Source organism: Narcine bancroftii, chromosome 2, assembly GCF_036971445.1.
Source record: "Narcine bancroftii isolate sNarBan1 chromosome 2, sNarBan1.hap1, whole genome shotgun sequence".
NCBI lineage: Eukaryota > Metazoa > Chordata > Chondrichthyes > Torpediniformes > Narcinidae > Narcine > Narcine bancroftii.
The window spans coordinates 155,838,894-155,864,603 of NC_091470.1; the positions used below are offsets into that span (position 1 = coordinate 155,838,894).

At 39.7% G+C, this 25,710-nt stretch overlaps 1 protein-coding gene across 4 annotated transcripts in view; it reads left to right on the plus strand.

Moving 5' to 3' along the window:
• The first annotated feature begins 10,662 nt into the window (after positions 1-10,662).
• iffo2b (intermediate filament family orphan 2b) overlaps positions 10,663-25,710 on the plus strand; it is a 47,177-nt gene continuing 32,129 nt past the window's right edge. For all 4 annotated transcript variants that reach the window (XM_069918742.1, XM_069918745.1, XM_069918743.1 and 1 more), the window contains exon 1: positions 10,663-11,749. In XM_069918742.1, coding sequence (XP_069774843.1) covers positions 10,893-11,749 — 857 coding nt within the window. In that variant the 5' untranslated portion in view covers positions 10,663-10,892. The remainder of the gene's footprint in view (positions 11,750-25,710) is intronic.

Genomic DNA, 25,710 nt, shown 5'->3' on the forward strand with positions numbered 1-25,710 from the left:
AGCCTGTCATCAAGTAATTCCAGCCTTTTGATGTTAGTGATAGTGTATCAATATACCTGTCGAATCTCTAGAGACTTTCTTTTATCCTGCCTACCAGCTCCATATTATGTCCTGTTTTTGCCCTTCTGATTTAAACGAACCTCTACACTTCTCATCAAATAATTTGTTTGATCCAGACTGCTCATGTCTGATATATGCCTCCTTTCCCCTGACTAGAGTCTCAATGTTCCTCCTCAACCAGGGTTCATTCAAGATTCAGTCAGGGCATCAAGGGTTATGGGGAGAAAGTCAGGAAGTAGAGGTTAGTGGGTGGATGCATCAACTCAAGATTAGTATGACGGAGCAGACTCTTCTGTTCCTATGTCGTGGTCATCAAAGCCACCAGCCTCACCCGTCATCCTAACAGGACGAAAAGGTCTAAATGCCTCAGCTTTAAAGACTTTCCTATTTCTAGCCATCCCCTGACCTGCAAACGTTCATTCCCAATCAACTTTACAATTTTCTGCCCAATTGTTCCAAAATCAGCCTTGCCCCAAATTAGGACTTTAATTTCTCCAGAACCATTTTAAAACCAATGGGGTGAGAGCCACTGGTCCCAAAGTGCTCCCCAACTGTTCACTTCCTTTACTTGGCCTTTCCCACTCCCTAAGGGGACATCCAATGTTATGCTCTGTCCACATATTGATTGAGGAAATTCTCTTGGTCACACTTAACAAATATTTCCTCATTCCAAGCCCTTTGTACCAGAGGTGTCCCAGTCAAAATCAAGGAAATTAAAAATCTCCCAGTAATACTACCTGTTATATAGTCAGGATAATGTGAACTATTTTGTAACTGTGTTAGAATACACTGCATTCTTACTATAGTGTAGTGCACCACTGTGGAGTGTATGGATATAAAGTGTGTGTGAACAGTTTCCTGTGATGGAGGAAGGCATCACTAAGTAAAGTCTCTTTTGTTATTTGAATCTGACATCTCTGTAAGTTATTTAAGAAGCCTCCCAAGTAACATTGAGACATAACACTACCCTATTATTCTAACGACTATCTTTAAATTCCCTAAACATTTGCTCCTTAAATTCCCTTTAATTAATGTAAGATCTATAATTAAGCCCCCAAAACATGATCATTGCCTTGTTTCTAAGTATCCATGCCATTTCATTGGATGATCCCCTAAGGAAACCCTCTCTAAGCACTGTCCTTGTGTCTTTCCTCATCAACAAGGCAAACCCCTCCCCCCACCAACCTCTTACCTGCTCGTCCATCCTCTCATTACACCTGCAGCATCTGTATCCGGCAACATTAAGCTGCCGGACTTGCCCTTCTCTCAGTCATGTTTGGTTATGGCTATAATCTCTCAGTCTCTTGAGTCATCTAAGAATTTTGTACATTTCAAGAGGATCAGTGGTCTTCAAACTGCTTCCCTAAACTCACATTCCACTTTCAGCAATCCCTATACCCTAAGTACTCTGAGATTGGTAAGTGAGTATGTGAGTTGAAAACCTCGTACCTAATTGACTCATTATGACTCCAAAGGAAATGGGCCAATGACAATTTTTCTCAACCAAAATATTTCAGTAACGATTGGCAAAAAAAAGAATCTCAGGGTAGTATATGATGTCATGTATGTACTCTGACAACAAATCTGAAACTTTGAAGAGACTACCGAAGAGTTAATAGAAGTGGTATTAGTAATCTCCTTTTGCGCTTTGATTTTAAATTTTGCTGTATCAAAGGTGCTATAATGTAAATTGTTGTTGACTATACATATGATGGTGTTCCTTTAGTTGTATCAACCTAATAATTAATTCTATAGTTAAACAAACCCGAGAACGGCTCAGGCCCAAAACATTTACTTCCTATGATGCTGCATCACTTACTGAGTTTTTCCAGTTTTACACTTTTATGAAATTGCATACTTAGTTCCATTGTATGTTTAATATACGTTCAGATATAATAGTGACCTTGACATGCCACAGCGCCTGGTGCTTGTTTTTCTGATGTAACAAGTTAGTGGTTTTGATGAGACTGTTCTGAACACTTCACCTGGAGGAAAAACACGATCCGCTGGAGGAATTCGGCAAGCTTCATTTGGGGAAAGGAATTGTCCACATTTTGGGGCAAAACTTTCAGGAGCTCCTCAACCCACTGAGTTGGTCCAGTAGATTTTTTATTGCCTCAGATACCAGCATCTAGTCTCTTGAGTCTCCACCTCAACGTAAGAAGATATCTGTTGGAGTAACTTTCTCCTTTCCTTCTTGGCTGATCAAGCCATTCTAGATGAACAGGGACTTCCCTGTGCCAGCACTAAAGTCGCCAAGGAAGCCTAGCCCATCTCTCACTGGAACCCAGGTCAAAGTATTTTCTGAGCTGGGACCCATGCACTCATGAGTGCAATGTGCTAGTTTTACAGTAAAGTAAGTTGAAGTTAATCCATCCTGCGATGAGAACAAGCTTGCTCATTCTCTCAGGTGGTACAAACCATGAAGACTGCTACTGTTCCAGTCTGCCATTCTAGAGGCTTAATTAACACTTTTTGTTGGTCTGGACTTCTCCCATGGCCAGTCTTTATTCTGATGCCTTCCTGTTCTTTGCTTATTCTTTGAAGAAGGGTTCAGGCCCAAAATGCCAGTAATACATCTTTGCTGGACACTGCAAGACAGGCTGGGTTCCTCCAGCATTTCTACATGTTTTTACTACCGAAAAAAAGACCACAACATGGGCAGAGTTTTTGTGTTTCACTCTTAACTGAGATCTTGTTCATTCAGCCAGTCTTCTCCTCCTGCCCATCTTGTCTAACTCGGTAGCATATCAAAACTGAAGCATCTGAGTTCAAGTGGATGACAGTGGTGCAACATTCTGACTTGTTCCTTTTTAAGTTGTCAGTGTCAATCCTGATGGTCATGCCACAAACATCACCTTGAGCAGTGGGAAAATGCCTCTGCATTAATTCTTCTAACAGGAGGTATCTGTTGCACATGGGTTACTACATCGGCAAACAAGCCCGAGATGATTGGAGACCATTCTCTACTGCAAGGATTCAGGATACCCATATACACTCTACAAGCACACATTGTCTGCCCTCACACACAGGCACAAAATGCCGGCACAGCCAATTCCTCAGAGCCTTTGCAAAACAATTTCCTTCTTGTATCCATTTTGTTTCCAACCTACCTTTCTCTCTCCCTCTCCAAACCTCCATCCTTGCTTCTCTTGTGCCCCTTTTCCCTAAACCTCTCATTTATTGTCTTCTTTTTCTCCCATACCCTTGTCCCTCCCTCCTCCCCAAGATCCTCCTATCCCTGTCCCCTCTCATTTTCTCCTGCAAAGCCTTGCTCCTCACCTCTTTACTCTCTCCCTTTTCGATTACCCCCACATACCCTATCAGCTTTTACCCCCATTCTTTATTCTCTCCTCTCCAACCCGTCTGTTCCTATACTCTTTTCCCCTCACCTTCCTCCTGCAAGCCATGCTGCTCTCACATTCCCACAATCTTCTCAACTCCATCCTCTCCTTCCCCACCAACCCCTACCTTCCTCCACTCTAATTCATCCCACCATACATTCACATTTTAAATAATTACCACCCCATTCCTCTCCCCTTCCCTCTTTCCTCTCCCATTCTGCCGAATTTGATTGTGCTTTCGAGTGCTCGTGCTGGGGAAATGAGGACAGTGAAGAGCACACATCACAACCATCAATGCCATCACAACCATCAATGGCAGAATCTGATGATGCAGCATTGACCTCAAGACCCACACTGGTGGACATTACAATCTCATCTCGAAGGGAACATCTATGAATTAAAGTGCAATTTTTTTGTGAAAGATGTAATTAAACCCTGATTACTTTGTACAGTTTGTGGCTACGTACTTGTAAAGCCATATAATTTGTTATTGTAAGGAGGAAATTCCTGTTAACTCCCTCCAAAATACACACCCTGTTTACTTGACATCAGAACATCAGCAGTTTGGGTTTCTGCTCTGGGCAAGGGATGTGAGCAATACTTTTAATTTTCAATTTCCAATTACATTAGCGCTGGAAGCATTCTCATCTGTATTTAGGATAAGTTAGAACGTGAATAATTCCAGTGAAAATACTTTGTTCTCGCAATAACATATCTCATTGCTTGCCGCCTACATTGGTTCTACAAATTCCCCTGCTGATCATGAAATTTCAAAACATTGCTATTAAACATGTAGCAACACATAAATTGTTGGAGGAACTCAGTAAGTCTGGCAGCATCCATGGAAGACATTAGATCTTCCACAAGAAAGACTCCAGATGTACTCACTTTTTGTCAAAGTTTACATGCAAAAATACAAACTAAATTACATCACTGTGGAACAACAGATAATGTCTCTGAGTGGCTGCAAATGAATTTGGTCAACAGGACCAAAAATTGGGAAATAATGTGGTTTGGGATGGATTTGCACTGGGTAGAATCTCTAAGGTCTTATGTCTTTGCAATTCATTTTCTTTGGATTTAACATGAACTGGCTGAAAACTTCACAGCTTTGGTTCAAAATTCAGTATTTAATATCAGAGTGCATATTGTGACCTCCATAATGTTTGGGACAAAGACACTTTTTTTCCTTTATTTGCCCCTGTGTTCCAGTTTTAAATTTGTGATCAAACCATTCATATGTAATTAAAGTGCACATTCCAGTGCTTATTCAAGTTATTTGTATACATTTTGCTTTGAGCATAGAGAAATTACAACAATTTTTGTACACAGTCCCCTCATTTCAGGGCACCATAATGTTTGGGACATTTGACTTCATAGGTGTTTGTTAGTACTCAGATATGTTTAATTGCTTCATTGGTGCAGCAGTAAGAGAGCTGGGCTTGCTTCTAAGCTTTTGATCACCTTTGGAGTCTGTAGTTGCCATTTTTCAACAGGAGAACCAGAGCTGTGCCAATGCAAGTCAAAGAAGCCATTATGAGCCTGAGAAACAAGAATAAAACAGTAAGAGACATGGGCCAAACCTTTGGATGACCAATATCAAGTCTGGAACATCATTAAGAAGAAAGAGCAGACTGATGAGCTCAGTAATCGCAAAGGGACTAGTATTCCAAGGAAGACCCTCCACTGCTGATGACAGAAGAATTCTCATCATAATGAAGAAAAATCCCAAATGTATATCCAACAGATCAGAAACATTCTTGAGGAGGCAGGTGTGGATATCTCAATGACTACTGTCTGCAGAAGACTTCAGGAGGCAGGTGTGGATATCTCAATGACTACTGTCTGCAGAAGACTTCAGGAGGCAGGTGTGGATATCTCAATGACTACTGTCTGCAGAAGACTTCAGGAGGCAGGTGTGGATATCTCAATGACTACTGTCTGCAGAAGACTTCAGGAGGCAGGTGTGGATATCTCAATGACTACTGTCTGCAGAAGACTTCAGGAGAATAGACAAAACAAATTTCAAGAGGAATATTGAGCATTTCCAACCAGAAGATCCTAAGATGGTATTGACACAGATGGTGACTTTAAGGTTATTGCTTAAAATTAATTTAGAAATTTATTGAATTCAATTATAAAGAACAGTCATACTTAGCTTATTAAAACTTGGTGGCCCTATGAAAAAAGGTATTGGTTCCACGAAATGTTTACGTGGCTCCAATCCAACATCAAATTGACTTCTATAGCCCACAGAATACACTGGAAGAGGGAGTAACTAGTTTGCACATGCCGAAACATTTCCAAAGTGTGAATTCATCAAGTGAAATTTTTGCAAAGTATTTCATTGAGACTGTTTGATTTGTTAAGCTATTTTCCAATCCAACATTCCTAATTATTTAAATAAAGATAAAATAAATATTGGGGCCCTTTTAATTTGCAGTCTATGGAGGGAGAGAATCACAAACTAGGGTCAATATGGAAACAGTGGTGACTTCAGGAGAGGACACTAATTGTGGGTGGCTGAAAGAGTCAGGTGTTCTTTGGTGACAGCGTGGGGACCCCTAGCAATTCTTTCACCTGCTTCACAGAATACGACAGAGGTGGAAATTGTATTGGCTACACTGGCACAAGTGGGCAGCAAATTCCATGCCAAATTAAATGTTTTCCACAAAAGGACTTCCAAGGGCCAAGGCGGCATGCTGAAATTCAAAGTTGTATTCGTTTAGAAAAAAAGATCATTTATAATTTAAGAAATAAATGCCCTATGTTTTTACAAATTTGGTGCCCGAACACCCAAATAATGGAATTAAATTTGTAGCGATATCCTCCTTACCCCTCTAGACCTGCAGGATTCTCCTCTGGTGATTAGTACTGGACAACATCTTTCTCTGCAATTCAAAGATTTCTTTCTCTTTTTCTTTTTAAAAAAAAACCTATAAAGTTATATTTTTTCAGTTTGAATATTTGTTTCTTTGAACGGGGTGGTTGGGTGGGAGGGAGGGGCTTTTTTGCTATCTGCAGTATTATAATAACTATAGTTAATGCATGTATGGAATTTTAAATAAGATGTTCAAAATAAAGGACTTCCAAGGGAGTACAAGGATTCCCAAAGGGCACAGATAATGTAAAAATCAGGAATTTTAATTCCTTTGGGAAAAATAATAAGAATTCAGTAAATACCGATTTGGCTCCTATCTTGTTATCGGTAGAACAGGACAGAAGGTACACAATTTCTCTGCTTCCATCCAGAGAGGTCTACCAGATCTATCAGATGTGAAAATGTGATCCTCAAAACTAATGAAGAAATGAATTTTATGCCAGGGTGACAGAGATCTTTTAAAATGCCTTGTAGAGATAGCTGTGCAATTGTTATAAATCTAATACCCTGTACAAAGCTAGTGGACCATCCAATTCTACAATAATATTGTGTTTTATATTTAAAAAAAAATGTTATTTTTTATTTTCCATCAATAAAAAAACTCACACGTTTCTTCAATGTATACAAATATTTCCACCCCACTCCCCCCCCCACTCCATAAAGAAAAACCCCTGAAAGGAAAAATTTAAACCAGCCACCGGTCCAGCCTTGCATGATCAGACTGCAGCGCCGGTGCTTCCAGTGGACATCTCGAGAAGCTGTGAAGCCATTCCCTTATATAATTTCTTTAGTAATTCACCTATTGGTATTTTTGTCGGGTGTGGCTACAATTGCGGTCCCATGTATGCCAAATATTGTTGGCATATTCTGACGAGGGTGCTGTGTCAGTTTCTAAGATAATACGTGATTTTTTTTTTCCATGGGAATACAGCTATACATCTCTAGTTCACTGACTGATAAGGAGAGGGGAGTCAGACTTCCAGGTCATCACTATAAAAAATTTTTCTACGGACAAAGCAACTATTACGAATTGAATTTGGAATTTAGATAGTTTATAGCTTATGTCCATAAGGTTCCCCAAAGGATATAACGTCAAGTCCGGTGGGAAGGCTATTCCCGTTATCTTGGTTAGTATATTAGCTAAATTCTGCCAAAATGTGCCCACCTTTACACTGGACCAAGTTACATGAACAAATGTTCCCACTTCCACGCGATATCTAAAGCACATCTCCGACAGCTCTGGTTTTGCCTTATGGTCCTTTTGTGGTGTGAAGTAGAGCTGGTGCAAGAAGTTGTGTTGGTATTTTATTTTATATTTTTATGATGCCCCTAATATAATGCAATATCCCACGAGATTAGAGGCACCAAGACCATTGTAAAACAAATATTAGATGCCACGGTGCAGGAAAAAAATATCGGAATAAATTGCTTTTTCAAAGGTCCACTTTTAAGGAGCACCTTGGTAGGTGGGATGTAAACAGGGAACACTCCAACGTTAAGGGCTAGGGTAGCTTAAAGCTCGGCAGACAACAATGAATTGATCTAAATTGAAGATGTGTGTGAGACCAGAAGAATATATGTGTCCATGGAAGATGATTTGAAATTACTAAGTAGCTTTCTAGGCCAGTTCTGAGGCTAACCACATTGCTGTGGAGTTGAAGTCACATCTCAATCAGACAATGTTAAGTAAACAGCATTTCTTCCAGATAGGACATAAATGAATCAGTTAACTACCAGTACTTTGTGTTGGATTGTAGGTTTATTTAATTAACTGAATTCAAACTTATAAGCTGCCTTGGTGGAATTCAAACAATTGACCTTGGATTGATTGGAATGTGACCACTCTACTCCTGAATAATATCACTCATAAACTGTAGTTGCCAACTATTTCAACACTTTTCATGTATATATTAACAATTATTCTTTCTTAACATACTTCTCACAAGGTCTAACTTTGGTAGTTTTACCCTTGTTTTATCCAAAACATTTCACAGAAACATTGAGTCATGCAGTATGGAAACAGGCCCTCTGGGGCATGCACTAATCCCATTTTCCAATACCTGCCCTGTAATCTTGTTTCATAATTTCAAATGCTTGTCTAAATATTAAGTATTAATTGTTGTCCGAATACTTGTCTCCATCACTTCAGCTGTTCCCTAGTATTTCTCTTGTACCCTATAACCTGAGTAAAAAGGCCAAGTGTCCTGTATGCCTTCTTAACCATCCTATTTACTTCAGCAATCCTTGTACCTTGGTGTAGAAGTCACTCTGTTTATCAGTACTTCCCATAGTCCTACCATGTGCTGCATATACACTAGACTTTTTCATCTTCCAAAATTGTCATGGTGAGTGCAAAATGACTGAAGTGCGGTAACGATGATTCCTTTATTCAAGAAGATCAGGAGAGATAAGGCTTGTAATTACAGGCTAACATCAGGAATAGAAAAATATAGGAAACAATTCTGAGAGACAGAAGTAATACGCACTTGGAAACACAGGAATCAATCAAATACAGTAATTGTCAGCATATCTTGTTAGCAGTAGATCCTGTCTGACAATCTAATGAATTTTTGAAGGAGGTAACAAATAATATCAATGCAATTGATGTCTACATGGACTTCAATAAGGCCTTTGTGGAAGTTCCCCTGGGATACTGTTCCAAGAGGTTAAAATCCATTGAATCAAGGCAACTTGACAAATCAAATCCCAAAGTGGCTTGTTAATAGAAGGCAGAAGAGATTGCGTGGGGTTGATATTGTGATTGGAAGCCTGTGACTAATGGTATACCACAAGGATCAGTCCTGGGACCTTTACAATTTGCTGTATCTCTTAACAACTTGGATAAGAATGTAAGCGTTTGATTAGCACATTTTCAAATGATACAAAAATAGATGGGATCGTTGAGATTCTGGATTTCATAAGTTTCAAAAATTCACAGCGGTTCAGCCATAGATAGCAAAGAGTATCTGATCATTACACTACAGGAGGTACGATTACACTTGAGAGAGTGCAGAGAAGATTCACCTTGATGTTGCCTGAGATGGAATGTTTCATTTATGAGGAAAAGCTGTATAAGCTATGCTGTTTGCTCCTACCTTGGCCTGAAATTTTGGTGTCATAACTTTGCTTCCTATGAACACTGCACGACCTGCTGAATTTTCCAGCACTTTTGTGTACTGATGCACTATCAATAACTCAAAAGGAAAGAGTTACAGAACTATAGGCTTTTATTACAATAAACTTGAAGGTCATCCTGTGCTGTGACCCAGGCTTTCTGGGGAGGGGTCATGGTGTTGGAGCCTTGGTACAGGGTCAAGAGGGAGCAGCCCTGGGTACAGTCACAGAACAAGGCGGAGCCAGATAAATGAGTATATGGCAGTTCATCATATTTATATGGCTTGGTTTGTTTTCCAAGGAGTGGAACAAGCTCAGGTAAAATTATGAGACGCACATGGAATGGATAGGGAAGGAATCTGAGGAAGAAAATTTTCATATGGGTGTTTGGAATTTGCAACACACACTGCCTGAGAGGGTACTGGAGGCAAAAACTTGCATAAAACTTAAGAGGTACTAAGATGAGAACTTAAATTGCCGCGGCATAGATGACTGTAAACCAAGTGCCAGAAAATAGGATTTAGTACGAATGGGTCAGCATTCAAGGACTCAAAAATGCATTGCCTCACATTTCTTAGGATTAAATTACCTTCTGCCATTGCTCTGTCCATCGAACCAATTCAGTATAATTCTGCAGCCTAACTTCCCTTATCAACAACACTGATTTTCATGTCACCTGGAATTGAATTATCAGACCTCCAACATTCACGAACAGGTTAAAATGTATTTTACACAATTATGTATTATCTAACTTTTTTTTAAACCATAAATCCAAACAGAGCATATGATGTTGTAGCCATGACTGAGTCAATGGCTTAAGGATGTCATTGGGAGCTGAAAGTCCAAGATTACATGGTGTATCAGAAAGATAGTCAGGGAGATTAGAGGCTCTATTGGTAAGCAACAACATTACCTCTTTGGAAAGAAGGGTCATAGGCTTAGAAGAGGTAGAAACCTTGGGGGTTGAGTAAGGAATGAATAGTAAAGGTAAAAGGACCCGAATGGCAGCCTCCAAACAGTTGGAAATGGAAAAGGCATATCTCTACCACCTCAGCCCTTCAACTCTTCTCTCCCATCTGGGGGAAATGACCTTCAAACATTTTTAAAAAAACAAGACAAGACCAGACCAGAAGCTCTTCTCCAAGGTTCTGGTTTGAAGCTTCCGCCCTCCCGCGCGGGAATGCAGTGGGCGCGCGGTCCCGGGAACCCCGCGAGAGGGCGCTGGAGAGAGCCGTCCGCGTGCGTGCACGCGCGGAGGCGGGAGGCGGGTCGCCAGGGGGTCCCGCCTCTCGGCCGGGCGGTGCGGATTACAGTTTCCCTGAGCTGGAAAGCGCCGCTATTTCGCCCTGGGATCGCGGGTGAGCGCACCGCTGAAGGCCGAAGCTCCGCATCTCGCGCCCCCGAAACCGAGGGCGCATCCTTTCCCCCCTCCACCCGCGTGTCGTGAACGGTGATGGGCCGGCTTCCCTGAGTCATCGATTCGGCGCGTGAACATGAATCCGGCCGCGATGCAGCTGCTGAGCTGCGGCCTGGCCGCCGAGCCAAGCCCCGTCACCCTGGCGCTGCGGAACGACCTGGGCTCCAACATCAACCACCTCAAGACGCTCAATCTGCGCTTCCGCTGCTTCCTGGCCAAGGTCCACGAACTGGAGCGGCGCAACAAGCTGCTCGAGAAACAGCTGCAGGCCGCGCAGGAGCCGCGGAGGAACCGGCTCGGCCTCACCCGTTCCGTGGCCACACAGACCCACCTGGACCATGGTGCCGGCTTCACGCTGGCCTCGTGTTACAATTACTCGGTCGGCGCCTACGGCTACACCCCCGGCCCGAGCTCTAGCTACACCCCCGGCCTCACCCCGAGGTCCGGCATCACCCCCGGACCGAGCTCCGGCATCACTCCCGGACCGGGCTCCGGCATCACTCCCGGACCGGGCTCCGGCATCACTCCCGGACCGGGCTCCGGCTTCACTCCCGGACCGGGCTCCGGCTTCACTCCCGGACCGGGCTCCGGCTTCACTCCCGGACCGGGCTCCGGCGTCTCCCCCGGCCCAGGCTACACTGGTTCCATTGGTACCTCCAATTCTAATTACCCCCTCAGCTCTGCTTCGAGCTTCACTCCCAGTGTGGCGTCTCTGCCTCAGCACCATTACCCGGGCCGCCTCCCCGGGACCATTTGGAGCTTTACTCACATCAGGAAGGTGGGAGGCGGCCTGGAGACTGTGCAGGGTCCCGGGGTATCCTGGACCCACCCGGACGGAGTGGGCGTTCAGATCGACACCATCACCCCCGAACTGCGGGCCCTGTACAACGTGCTGGCCAAAGTGAAGAGGGAGCGGGACGAGTACAAGAAAAAGTGAGTGACCGCTCTCAATGCGGAGCTTGGCGCAATGTCGGGCAGAAGGGAGCAGCCGGGAGATTGGTGAATAATTTGCCTGCTGTTGCAGGACTGAAGCAATTGTTAAACCCTCGACATCTTGTTTCGACACCATAGAAATGAGAGGCCAATGTTTCATTCAAAATAAGATGCTTAGGAGTTGCAGAAAATAAATCCGATTGATGGAGTTATGAAGTATTATTACAAGGGAAAAGGAACAGGCTGTCAAGACTATGTCTGTCCTGGCTCCATATACCAGACTCTTTCTCCCAGCCCCCTAATATTCTTGAATACATAAACAAAACAGATAATTAGATTGTTAAATATATAAATTAATATAGAATATAGTATAGTATAATATATAATTAGTAATATATAGTTAATATAAATATATACATTTTTGCACCTTTTACTTTTTCTATATAATTTCACTCACTATCTAAAGACTTATTGGAGTCACCAAACCATCCACCCATGATATCTTGGAAACGTAAAATCCAGAATGTTTTTGTTCGACAACCTACCTTTCAAAGCCATTGTGTCCTCCATGAGGTGCAGTACCCAGAATTGCTCATGTTTTTACAGAAGTACTAAATTTGGTTTATATTTGTAACAGTTGCAAAGTTGAACTAGAATTGAAATCTTTATATGTGGCAAAGGTAATGATGAGAGAGATCGGAATTGAGTGTTGCTTACTTTCCTGTGAGTAGCACCCCCCACCCCTTCCCAATGGCATTGGTTAATAAATTCTGTTTGAGGTTGTCAAGATCAGTGGTTTTCAACCTTTTTTCCCCACTCACATACCACCTTAAGCAATCCCTTACTCACTAGCTTTAGGTGGTATGTGAATGGGAGGAAAAGATTGAGAGCCACTGGTCTAGAGCAAATAACATTTTTCTTGAGTAGTTTAAGAACTTTACAGGGTGTTGTGTCTTTTATAAGTTCACTGGATGATCAAAAAGGATAATGGGGAATTTTGAGTGGAAGGAAGGGTTATTACATTTTACATAAGATGTTGCAAAGTTCAAAATAAATTATTAATTTTGAATTGTCATAAAACTACCAATATATTGCCTAATGAAGTCTTCATGAAAGCACATTAATTCAGGAATGTCATAAGGTTTTTCTACCACAGCTGCTTATTGTCTCAGACATAGAAAATGCTATTCTGAAATTTGAGCCAGGTTAGTCTGCAGTGTGTGCAGGAATTATTGAGAAGAGCCAACATCAATGGGTTTGACAAGTGGTTTCGGTGAGGAAGAAGAGGGTAATTTTGGTTGCGCTGTTGTGTAAATTGTGGATAATTTACATAACGCAGCAGGCAAGACCAGAACTTCCCTTAGGCATCTTAAATATTCAGGGTTAATTTTTTTAACAGGCATGTAACAGTTGCAGAATGAAATTTTACCCTATTGTATCCAGTTTCATAAGAACTAAGGAGTTGGAAAATCAGTCTTCCATGCCTGCTATGCCATTCAATGTGATCATGTCTGATCTCATCATTACTCTCTCTAGAAGCTCCTTGAGTCACTTAATTTAAATATCTTCAATGTCTCTGCCTCTACTGCTCTTGGGCATCTAGAATTCCAGAGATTTATGACTTTCTCAGATGAAAACCCCTGTGACAGTACTAATTCTTGGCCCCTTCACTAAAGTCCTCTCAACATCTAACCATATAACCATTTACGGAGCAGAAACAGGCCATGTTGGCCTTTCGAGTCCGCACTTCTCTCGTTAATCCCTTCAACTTTTTGCATGTTTCAATAAGATCACCTGTTGTCTTAAATATATGTTCAACTTCTGTGTCTTTCTTCATAAGTCAGCCCAGGAATCAACAAAGTGAATCTCCTTTGGGCAAAAATATCCTTCCTCAAATATGGAGACCAAAACTTCATACAGTATTCTCAGTGTGGGCTCAGCATTGCCTTGTAAAGTTGCATCAAAACTTTTACCATGAAGACCAACCCACAAAAATTCGAAACTCATTTTCTCATAATTAATTTTCCCTACCTCATACTCTCTGGGACCAATTTTAGTGATTCTTTAATTTTATAAATCTGTGGAAGCTGTTGCAGTATGTTTTGAAGTTTTCTATTTTACTCCTGTCCCTCTTTAATTATTTAAGTCAACCTTTATAATTTAATTTAGGCATGCAGCGTGTTAACAGGCCCTTCTGGGTTACGAGCCCATGCCGCCAAAATACTCCAATTAACCTACAAGACCCATTCATTTTGAAAAAAATCCCAATTTTCTTGTATGTTTTTACTCTTCATAAAATTATATTCAATTTCTTCCAATTTGATATTTTCCTTCATTTCTATAGATTGTGCATTTCTCTTTTATATTTTTTCTTCATTGATATTTGCCTTTGAGATCCATGAATTATTCCTTACACATCTGTCCCTGCTGGAATACCATTTTATCCATTAATCTATTTTCCTGATCTACTTTCACTAAATCTGTTTTCATGGCATTGTAATTGCCTATTTCAATTTTAGGGCATGAGTTTCAAAGTCATGTTTGTCACCCTCAAACTGAACTTGAAACTCTATTATACTGTGATTATTCTTTCCTAGGGGATCATTTACTTTGAGATCATTAATCCACTGTCATTATACAATATCAGACTGAAAGTAACCTGAACATTGCTTGGTTTCTCAGCACAATCCCTCAAGTGCTAGCTCTTCAGCTTTTCAAATTACATGCTGACTGTCATTTTGATGATCTGCAACCCACTAAAAAAATCTGTGGTAATGTGACTATTATCCTGTATATCCTTCCCCATAATTCCTGTATACCCTGGTTATTAATACACCGGTTGTGTACCTCTTTAAAAACTTTCATTATTCTGAAACTCATGATAACCCTTGTCTCCCATTAGTCATTCTCTTTGTCCTGGTTACCATTAAATCTTGTGGGTTTTTTCCCCCTTTTTTTAAAGATCTCCATTGTCCTAAGGTGATGTTTGTTTAAGACTGCTCAGCACCTTCCTGTGACAACGCAATGATGTTGTACAAGTTGTGTGTTACCTGCTTTTTCGATTCCGCACATTATAACAATCCAACAGGCTTTTAGCTATTTAACAGGCCATCTTTTTCCCCTGACAATCTCAATTCCTATCACCATTGTCGTGGGAATAAAACTATATCAATAACAATCTATGATGGCCCACTTGACAGAATAATGTAACTACTTCTCCATGACCATCTTTTAACTCCATCCTGGTCAAAATTTCTAATCTGTCCTGATTTATTTTGGACTACTGCTGAAATGAATTCTTAGCGCCATTGAAACTCATTAACATGATAGAATAAGATGAAGACTACTTTTCTCAATGTACAAAATATCTATAGAAATCATTATTTCCCTAATCTAACCACAGAGAGTGTACCTTTGATATTCTTCTTTTGTCACAGTTTGCAATAATCTATCAACAGATGGCAATATTTTTGTATGGAACTGTCAAACGAGCATTCCCAGCCAGATCTTTGGATACACCATTAAACCTGTCTCCTGAAATTCCATACCTCATTCAAATTCTTCTTGCACATTGGAATTCTGGTAAAAGATGATCACAGCAATTGAACACTATGAATTAATTGCTGGTTAATGCTGATTATTTCTGATTCTTCTCTTCTTTCTTTCTTTGGCTTGGCTTCGCGGACGAAGATTTATGGAGGGGGTAAAAAGTCCACGTCAGCTGCAGGCTCGTTTGTGGCTGACAAGTCCGATGCGGGACAGGCAGACACGATTGCAGCGGTTGCAAGGGAAAATTGGTTGGTTGGGGTTGGGTGTTGGGTTTTTCCTCCTTTGCCTTTTGTCAGTGAGGTGGGCTCTGCGGTCTTCTTCAAAGGAGGTTGCTGCCCGCCAAACTGTGATGCGCCAAGATGCACGGTTTGAGGCGTTATCAGCCCACTGGCGGTGGTCAATGTGGCAGGCACCAAGAGATTTCTTTAGGCAGTCCTTGTACCTTTTCTTTGGTGCACCTCTGTCACGGTGGTGACTTCTAACTTTAACATATATAGCATTGTAGAAATGCACTCACAATTGAAGAAGACTAATTTATGTTTAATTTGCCTTTTATAATACGGAACACTCCAAACTTTTAACACGACTTCTGCTGTCAAAAATTTGTGAAAAATAATGTAACATGATATTTTTCTCCATCTCCTTGGGTGGTCCAAAGGGGATTTGTGTTGATATTTGATGCATAACAGAGGGAGTCCATTGTGGCATCTTAGCATGATCAATGTTTCTTCTAGACATTGTTCAGCATTTTGTTGTTAAATGGCCGCAGTTGAAGCATTCTTGTGTACCTTTCAGTAAAAATGTTTGATTACTGAAACATTACTAATACCTGGGGCATTAAGCTGGAGATTTGTTTTCTATTCAATAGGATGTGCATTAAGTTAGTTTAAGAAGCACAGACAATCTAATTCCATGGCAGTAACTAAATTAGAATAAAAGTTTAAAATCAAATTCATAATTGTTTATATGATCTTTTTAGAATAGCATTGAGAGGAGAGGATGAAAGATTTTTCTGCCTGCAACATCTGAAAAGACTATATATAGTTCTCCATCTTGTCCGTCAGATAATTTTATTGAAAAATACAGTTTTAATGTGACACAATTGAGAGAATAACCATCTAAGTAAGCCAGAGACAAAATTCTAATCCATTGGGAAGCCAAGAGAAAGCAATCTTGAAACCAAAGTAAAATCTACAGTCAAAAATGGGCATGAGCACAGTTAGCTATTTGGTTATGATGCCACTTGCCTTAAAATGAAGGAACTAGTTTTGATGTGAAGGTTCAAAATGGCATCAGTTTTTTATGGCAGACCCTCTCTAAAATATTTGGTAAGATTTTCATTGCATTTGTATATTTATACTTCTGTACATGACAATAAATTTTCATTCAAAATCAGTCCCATTATGAAAAACAGATCTGTCTGAGTTATTTACTTGTTACCAATGCCCACTTTTTTTTTGAAAGAATTGATGTATTCTCAGGACAACTGACATTTGCCAGGTTTGAAAAATTCTCTTTTTAATTTGTTTTCTTTAGATTAATGTAAAAATTAAGTTTGTACTTCAAAACTGTGGATTGGGCCAGAGATGATTTAGGAAAGGGTGGGGGTGGCGACAAGCCCGCATCAGTAAAATCTGATCCATAATGATTAATAGAGTCACATTTTCTGTAGTCTCTCTGAATGGATAATGCACCATAGACACTACCTCAATTAATCCTATTTTCTTGCACTTTTATTTATTTTGAAATGTACTTCATAACAATGGATTTTGTGACATGTTCATAACAATAAAATCTGATTCTGATCACAGATATTCCACTTTAATAGGTTTTTCATTGTGGCTTGCCTCTAATTCTTTGATAAATCTTTTCTCAAGAGTTATTCTAGCTTTTGTTGTACAAATAACAAATATTGGTGCTGGTGTGTTGGATCAAGCTTAAAGTTCTCATCAACCTTTCAGTTATTTGAGTTGAAAATTCTTTTGAACTGAGAGCTTGTGCACAGAGATGCAATTGTAGTAGGCTGTTCAGAACCACTGAGATACATTGCAATTTTTCTGACCTGAATACTAAGAGTAGTGTACTGTTTGGGAATCTCCTAATTTAACTTTAGATGTTTTTGGTTGCCACATTGAAACCGAACTTGTAAGTGAGGTGTGGCTCCCAATCTCCCCAAGTAGAGCCTATTTTATTTTTATTAATGTTTGTACAGTACGTTTCTGATTAACTAAAAACTGATCAACTGAATATCCAAAAGTTTTTTCAGGTGAGACATGATGCCACAATTTGGGAAAAAAAGTTTAAAAAAAAATTAACCCACGGTTCTCAAGTGGGGCATCAAGGAATCCGTTTTAGAAAGGAGACATTTGAGAACATATATTACACATTGAAATAGCACTGATTATTTATTTATAAATTGTCATTTTTTTTGCCATGAGTAACTGCAACTTTGTGATAAATTGCATTGTGGTATTCTCAGAATCTGAATACCGCCCGCTGAGTTGCGCCACGCACCCTTCCGAGCCCCTTGCTCTCTCTGTCAAATACCCTTTCAGCTGAAGGACAATCCCTGTGCAATCTCCTACCACTTACAGGTGAGGTGAGACCTCTGGCCCCTGGGCAGGATTGCCAATGGCGGTGGGGAGGAGTTGGGGATTGGTAACAGCCGATACAAGTATTCTCCTGATGCTACTGAGCTGCTTTAGAGAAAATTCCCAAGTATACAAAAAGTCCTTTGAACTGAAATAGGTCCGGTCCCAAACATTTCTGATAATCATTTGAGAATGAACAGAGAAACTCCTTTGCATTTATTTTAGTTTCCAATTTTCCCTTCTTTGGAAGACTAGAAATACTATTGTATATTTTCACCCAAGTTTTTAATTGACATATCATTTATTAAAAAGAACAAAGAAAATGGATAATGCCATGCACAAAATAAAATTAAAATTAAAATGGTAGCACACACCCCCCCCCCCCCCTTAAATTTACTGCCACTTTTTAAAACTTGGGAACAGGAATAGGCCATTTGGCCTATTAACAAAATGGCTGTAGAATCAGCTCCACTTACTCACCTTTTCCCCATAACTGTTAATTCCCCTTCTATGCAAAAATCTATCCATCAGTGTCTCAAAATATATTAAATCTTGGGGAGAGAATTCCACATATATGCTACTCTTTTGGAGAAACTATCTCCTCATCTCAATATTAAATCTCTACTAGTGGAAACCGTTTTCCTGCTTTTATCTTGTATATTCCTTTCATGATCTTGTTTCTACAAGATACGCTCTCACTTTTTCTAAATTTCAGTGTGTTTTGATGCAGGCAACTTGATCTCCCCTCATAATGAGAAATTCAATCACACTGTGATAATTATAAAATTATTAATGTTACCTGTCATTACTCAAGACCATACCTTTTAGGTTCCCTTTTAGGTTTGTATGGGAATGCGTTCCATGAACTCTTCCTCAAGACTGCCTTGGCTGACTTAATACTCATGTTTAAGTTCCCCGTGACAACTGCCATTCCCATTTTTACATGCATCAGATATTTCTAAGTTTATTGCCACCATAATGTGAATATTTGGTAGACTACAGTGATTTTCACCCCAGCCACCCCCCACTTTGCTATTTCCTAATCTCAAACCAATTGGATTTAACATTCTGCTCCTTACGGTTGATCATCTCACTCTTGGACTGATCTCATCTTTAATTACGGTCAAGTTTATTTATCATCCAATTGTACCAGTACAATCCACCTAAACAACGTTCTTCAGTCCACATTGCAAAACAATCCAAACACCCATACAGACAAATAAGGTACATATACATATTTTAAATAAATATCCATAAATAGTAGAGAGTTGTTTTAGCAGTTCATAGCAGAGAACTACCCTACGTCCTGATGTTCCACTTGGCAGATTGTGAGGTGCTTAATTAATATATACATTTACAAGGTTTTATACTTGCATGAGATATAATACCCAATCTTTTTAGATTTAACTGGTATCCATCCCACACTTTAGTGAAATGCATACAAGTGATTCATTGCCTGATTTTGATGGACAAATGTGATTAGAGCTAGCAATGTTAGGTAACCATAAAGAGTAGGTTGTCTTTAAAATAAAAATAATAGCATACCTTCTGGAGTACAAGTACAGTGCGTAAATTAGATAGCATCCATTATATCCAACAAATTGAGTAGTAATGTATTCACCACGCATCATCGCTACCCAATTTTACTGTGGTCTTGGGCTTCCCATGATTGTGTTCCAGAACTTACCAAGGTGGGTTAAAAAAATAATTAATTAATTCTGAAGTTTACTCTCTTTAATGTAAAGTAGGATAATGGACCACAGAATGAATCAAATGTGATTATATATAATGTGAATTTAAAATATTGCAGATTGAAAGAATTAACCTCGTAACCAGTGAATAGTATTACAGTGGAATAAAATGAACCAGATGTCATCAGGATAGAGAAATTGGAACAAAGAAGTTGTTGGCAAATCAACAATGAAGTCTAGAGCTTGTATTTTACATGGGCTTGCACTTTGTTTGAATATTTCACAGCATTTTAAGGTTTTGTGTTGCGGCACTTTATGTTAAATTATATTTTCATTGTGATCATATAAAGCATTTTGAATAGGAATCTGGAGGCCGTGGTTACTGGAATAATTAGAAGTCTTTAAGATTGTATTTTCTGGAATTTTGTTGTTCAAGATTGTCAAAGAATGAGAAGTGAAGGTGGATAAATGGAATTGAGTACTGTTAGGTCTGCTTTGTTCATGAATGAGTGAGACAAACACCAGGCTGAGTCGAAATCAGGGTTCTTTGTTCTTTATTACCGGATTGTAACACTTGCGACTAACCATGTTAGTCGGAGAATGCATTCTGCCGTTATCAGCAAAATGGTGATTTTTTATACCCTTGGATATGTGCTTAGAACATCATCATATCATTACTTGTCCAATGACTAAAACTGTTGCTATCCTTTCCCTGCTAGCTTCCTGCCTCTCAATCCATCAATGTCTCTCTTATCTTGTAAGTACAAGGATGCATTCACATCTTGTTACAGCCCTGTACATTCCCATCTCATGATGTTTTACCTTACAGTACCTGAAGCAATGTATTAATTGAAGGGCTAAGTGGTTTACTCTTGACCTTGTATTCATTCCTAAGGCTCAAAGCAGTAATGGTCTTGGTTTAGATTTTGCTTTTGAGTTACAGTTCTGAGGTTGTTGCTCTTTACAGATGGCATTAAAGCCGTAAACTGTGGTGAAAGTGCTGTCATTTGGTTGAATATTCTCAAGTAGATGCAAAAATTCCTATTACACTCTTTAGTAACTCCATTGAAAACGTTTAGTCAAACCATTTATCTCACTGCAGTTTGAGGAATCTTGCGGCTAGCAAATTGACCAGCCACATTCTCAAAGTATTTTATTGCCTTTGAAGCATTTTTGAGGTAGTGAAAAATGCAATATCAATGCAGTCTCTTGTTTGCTCTAACAATTACTTTCTCATAATGGATAGGGGAGAAGCAATTACAGTAATGTAACGTTGTTTGATTTCTTTTGTTCTGCTGCATTCTTTAAGCAAGTTGTAACAAATTTCCCAAGGTGTATCTGATTAAATACCTTGAAGATGATGAAAGGGCGTACATGTTGATATAATTGAATGGGTGGAGCTGAAACCCCACTCCATGAGCAATACACCTTTGATATTTTAACATCTGTTTTGAGATGGGGTTCCACTACTGTATTTTATTAACACTACAAAACGTAATTGTACATGGTAGAGCAAGGGAAAGTTGTCCCAGGAGAGAATGTATACTAATGTTACAGTGGCTCTCTTTAAACAAAAATCCTGCCTCTATTTTGTGTGAATAAACTGTTTTCCTTAGCACCCTTTTTGGTTGCATTTTCTCTGAACTTTTGAGTATGTTTATCTCACTTGCCATACTACCATCTCTGGTCTATAAGGGCATTGCATCACAAGTATGTAGAAGTATATTTAGCATAGACAAGGACCATTGGTATGAAGTTAACCAAAGGGTTTTTAAGTTACCCAAGATAAATTTCCATATGAACAACTGGTATTTCCTCTTGCTTCCCTGCATAAACTTTATTCCTCTGGTTTGAGATAGGTAGAGTCCCTTTGGAGTCTAAAGAAAAACCTGAAAGTTTGCAGACACCATGGTTGAAGTTTAAAAACACAATGCTGGCGAAACTCAGCAGGTCAGACAGTGTCCCTTAAAAACCAAAGATAAAAATACAAACCAAGCTTCGGCTTGACCCTTTCATCAAGGTGTGGAAAATGTTGGCAGGTGTCTGAATAAAAGGGTAAAGGGGGAGGCATGATTGCAAAGGCAGGAGATAAGAGATAGAGAAAGGAGGGAGAAACAGCTACAAGCGAGAGGAGGAAGGATGGCTAGATGAATAGAGGGAGAAGGGAACGGAGGTAGAAAGAGCAGGTTAACAGGAACCGGAAAAGTCGACGTTAATACCATCCAGCTGGAGAGGGCCCAGATGGAAAATCAGGTATTGTGCATACAATTTACAAGTAGTCTTGGAAGGATAATACATGAGGCCATGGACAGATGTGGGAATGCGACAGAACTGAAATAGTTGGGCACTGGGAGGTCTTTGTCACTGATGCAGACAGAGCAAAGGTGCTCAGAGACATGATCTCCCAGTCTCCAATGTAGAGGCTACAAAAGGAGCAAAGGATGCAGTAAATCAGTTCTGTGGATACACAAATAAAATGTTTCTTGATTTGAAAAGCCTATTTGGAGGCCCCAGACTGGTGAGGGAGGAGGTACGAGTCCCTTGGCCACAGGGAAAGGGGGTTTGGGGGGGGCAATTGGTGAGGAGGGTCAAATTCATGAGGGAGTCACAGAGGAAGTGGTCCTTACAGAGGTAGAGAGGTGAGGAGAGGAGATGTTGTTTCTGGTAGTGGGATTTTCAGATTCAGGTTATTGCCAGACATGAGATCACATACAACTCAAAAATTCTTTTTCTGCAGGCGAGGCAAAAGAAAACTACACAGTGTATGCATGTAAACAAATAAGAAATGTAAACAAACCAACTGTGCAATAAAGAGAAAATTTTTAAAAATCAATAGTGCACATGTAGGAGTCATTAAATGAGTCTTGTAGCATCTGTATGGCAGCATCGAAAACAGAGCATGTACTGGGTGATGTGAATCCTTGTTGATTGCTTTTGCTCTCTGATGGCAGCATTCCTTGTAGATGTTCTCGATAGTGGGGAAAGTTTTCCCTGCTAGTCCACTACCTTTTACAGAGCTTTATGTTCAGGGGTATTGGTATCTCCCATACCAGACAGTGATCCAGAAGGTCAGCCCACTGTCGAAATTTGACAGGGTTTCTGGTGTCAAATCAAACCTCTGCGAACTCCTGAGGAAGTAGAGGCACTGACGTGCTTTCTTCACTTCATTGTGTTCGGTCCAGGAAAGATCCTCTGAGATGGTGACTCCCAAGAACTTAATTTGCTCACCCTCTCCACCTCTGATGCCTCAGTGATTACAGGATGGTATACCTCTGGCTTTCCCTTCCTGAAGTCAAAAATCAGCTTCTTAGTTTTAGTGACATTGAGTGAAAGGTTGTTGTTGGTGCACCATTCAGCCAAGTTTTCAATCTCCCTGCTGCATTCTGACTCATCACCTTTGTTTACACAACCCACTACCGTGGTATCAGCAAATTTGTAGATGGTGTTATTGTCATACCAAGTGTAAAATGAGTAGAGCAGGGGACTAAGAACTCACCCCTGTGGTGCTCCAGTACTGATGGAGATTGTGGAGGGGATGTTCTTTCCAATCCTGTTGTAAGTGCCAGAAATTCAAGGGGATAATGTGTTGATGCAGAGGCTGGTGGGGTGGTAGGTGAAGATAAGGGTAATCCTGCTTTTGTTGTGACTGGAGGCAGAAGGGACCAGGGCAGATGAGTGGGAAATGGAGATGTGGGTGAGGGCTGAGTTGATGGTGGTGGAGGGGAAGCCACGTTTGTGGAAGAAGGCAGATATTTCAGAAGATCTGGACTGGAAAACCTCATCTTGGAACAGATGTGGTAGAGAAGGAATGGAATCCTTGCAGTGAACAGGGTATAAGGAAGTGTAGTTGAGGTAGTTGACTTTTCTGGTTTATGCTAAACTCTCCTTTCCCCCTCTCTTCCCTCCCTGTCAGCTCTCCACCCCATTCAATCTCTGTTCACCAAGCTTTCCTTACTGTTGTTCCCTCCCTCCCTTCTCCACCTATTACCTCCTGCTTTTGTGGCCACGCCTTCCCCTTACCCTTTTATCCAGATGCCTGCCAACATTTTTACCATACCTTGAAAAAGGGCTCAAGCCCAAAATGTTGGTTATGTATTTTAACTTTGCTATAAAAAGGACACTGTTCGACCCGCTGAGTTTCTCCAGCATTGTTTTTTTTTCCTCTTTAGGGTCAAGGTAGCTTTTAAATGATGATGCTTCAAGAGAATGTTTTAATCAGATCAGAACTAATTGAAGGATAAATGGGATGGGGAAATTACAACACTGGCTATCTATAGTAATATCTTAATGTATAAATGTAGATTTACTTGTAGGAAGAAACTATACAAGGAAGTTCAATTTATGTGGCTATTAACTTGCATCTCAACACTGTGTGTAATAATTTTGTGTCTGTTGGTTATGGATTTGAAGGTAGATGCAACACGCATTCAATGTTAACTATTCTACAAGTGCTGCAAGATTAGTAAACAATCAGTTTCTCATAGAATAAGCCAGAATAGACAATTTAGAAAAATATTATGGGATCCCTAACTCCAAAAACTGAAAAATTGATTGAACCAAATATTCTGTGTATTTGATTTCAAAATGTAAATAACATTCACAGTTGTTATTTCCTCCTTTGCAAGTGTTGTGGTGCATTGAATAATTATCTTGTTGAAATCTGTCTTGCATTCTCTCATCTGTCATTCTATATGAAGGCTTTGCTGAGACTGCTTCCATTGAAATGCTTTCAATGAAGCATTGATAATTATATAACTTTTATGTTAATGTCTCACTGGGGAGTACAAAATTGTAGTGCAGATTAAATTGAGATTGTAGTCCGTGTGTAGCTCAGGAAACTAAATTAATTGTGTAAATTTGAGTCATTGGTGGAGATCAATGACCTTGACACCCAAACATTTCATGCATCCGGCACATACAAGCAATAAGGTGGTTTGTCTTGAATACATTTTTTTGGGTTGTCTGGTGTGAATTTTTTTTTCAGGAATTTTGCCTTTGTATTGCCACGTGAGTGACTATAAACCTTTACCAAGATTTTCTCCTGTTTTTTTTTCCATAGAATGATTAATTCTGCAGTTTGTCTGTGAAATTGCATTGTGCCCAATTTTCAAATACATTTAATAATCATTTTGAACCTTTTCTCTTAATTGTTTCATAATTATTTATGGAAAACTAGACTTTGATTTAAAAATATCCTGCTGTGATTTTATTTTTCATTTATGATTAAGTGTTAAGCAACCTGTACATTTAGGACATCATGTTTTATAATGTTCAAATTTAGTGACACATTTATTGAGGTACAGTGATAATGTTTGTTTTGTGAACAGAGCAAGTGGTCAACCAGTGATACCGCAGTACAAACACAGTGAAGAGTACAGTTATATTAGTGGTTGAAACTTTCTGCTTCACACTTGTAGCACAAAAATATAAGAAATTAAAAATATTGTGTCGATATCAGTGAATATTTTTAATTGCCTTAAATTCTAATAAAATGTTAAGAAATTAATTTCTTCCTTGCTGCATCTAAAATTCTGTATTAGCCACTTGAAAGTTTTATTTGCAGGAAATTTGCATGAACGGCCTTTAATACTTGCAATTGTTCATTGCCCATGAGTATCAGCCAAGATCTAATGTTGTATTAAAAATGAAAGGTTGGTGAAATGTGAAAAGCATAGCACAATTAATAGGATCGGGTATAGGCCATCTGGCCCTAGAGCCTGCTCAGCCATGCATATGACTCTATTTAAATACACAAAATGGTCAGGGGCAGTTAGTACAGGATAGTATGTAAAGCAAGAATTATCATATAATCTTAAGATTAAAATTCCTTGAAAACTTCATGGTCAATTTTGAATTTAATTGCAATATCATAATGTCAGGATGCAAAAGAAATAGCAGAGGCACAGATCACGTCATTGCTTCCACTGAATGTAGAAATAGTATAAGAGGACTGCAAAATTATTTTATTACCTTTCAAAAAAAAGGGAGAGATGTGCATTGGGAACTTAAAATAAAGTTTAATTTGGAAAGGTTATTTCAAAGGTTTCAAATCAGATCATGTCAGTTTTGTGCTTTAATTCTTTGAGGTGATGGAGAATATTGATCAAAGCTGTGTATATAACCAGCTTCA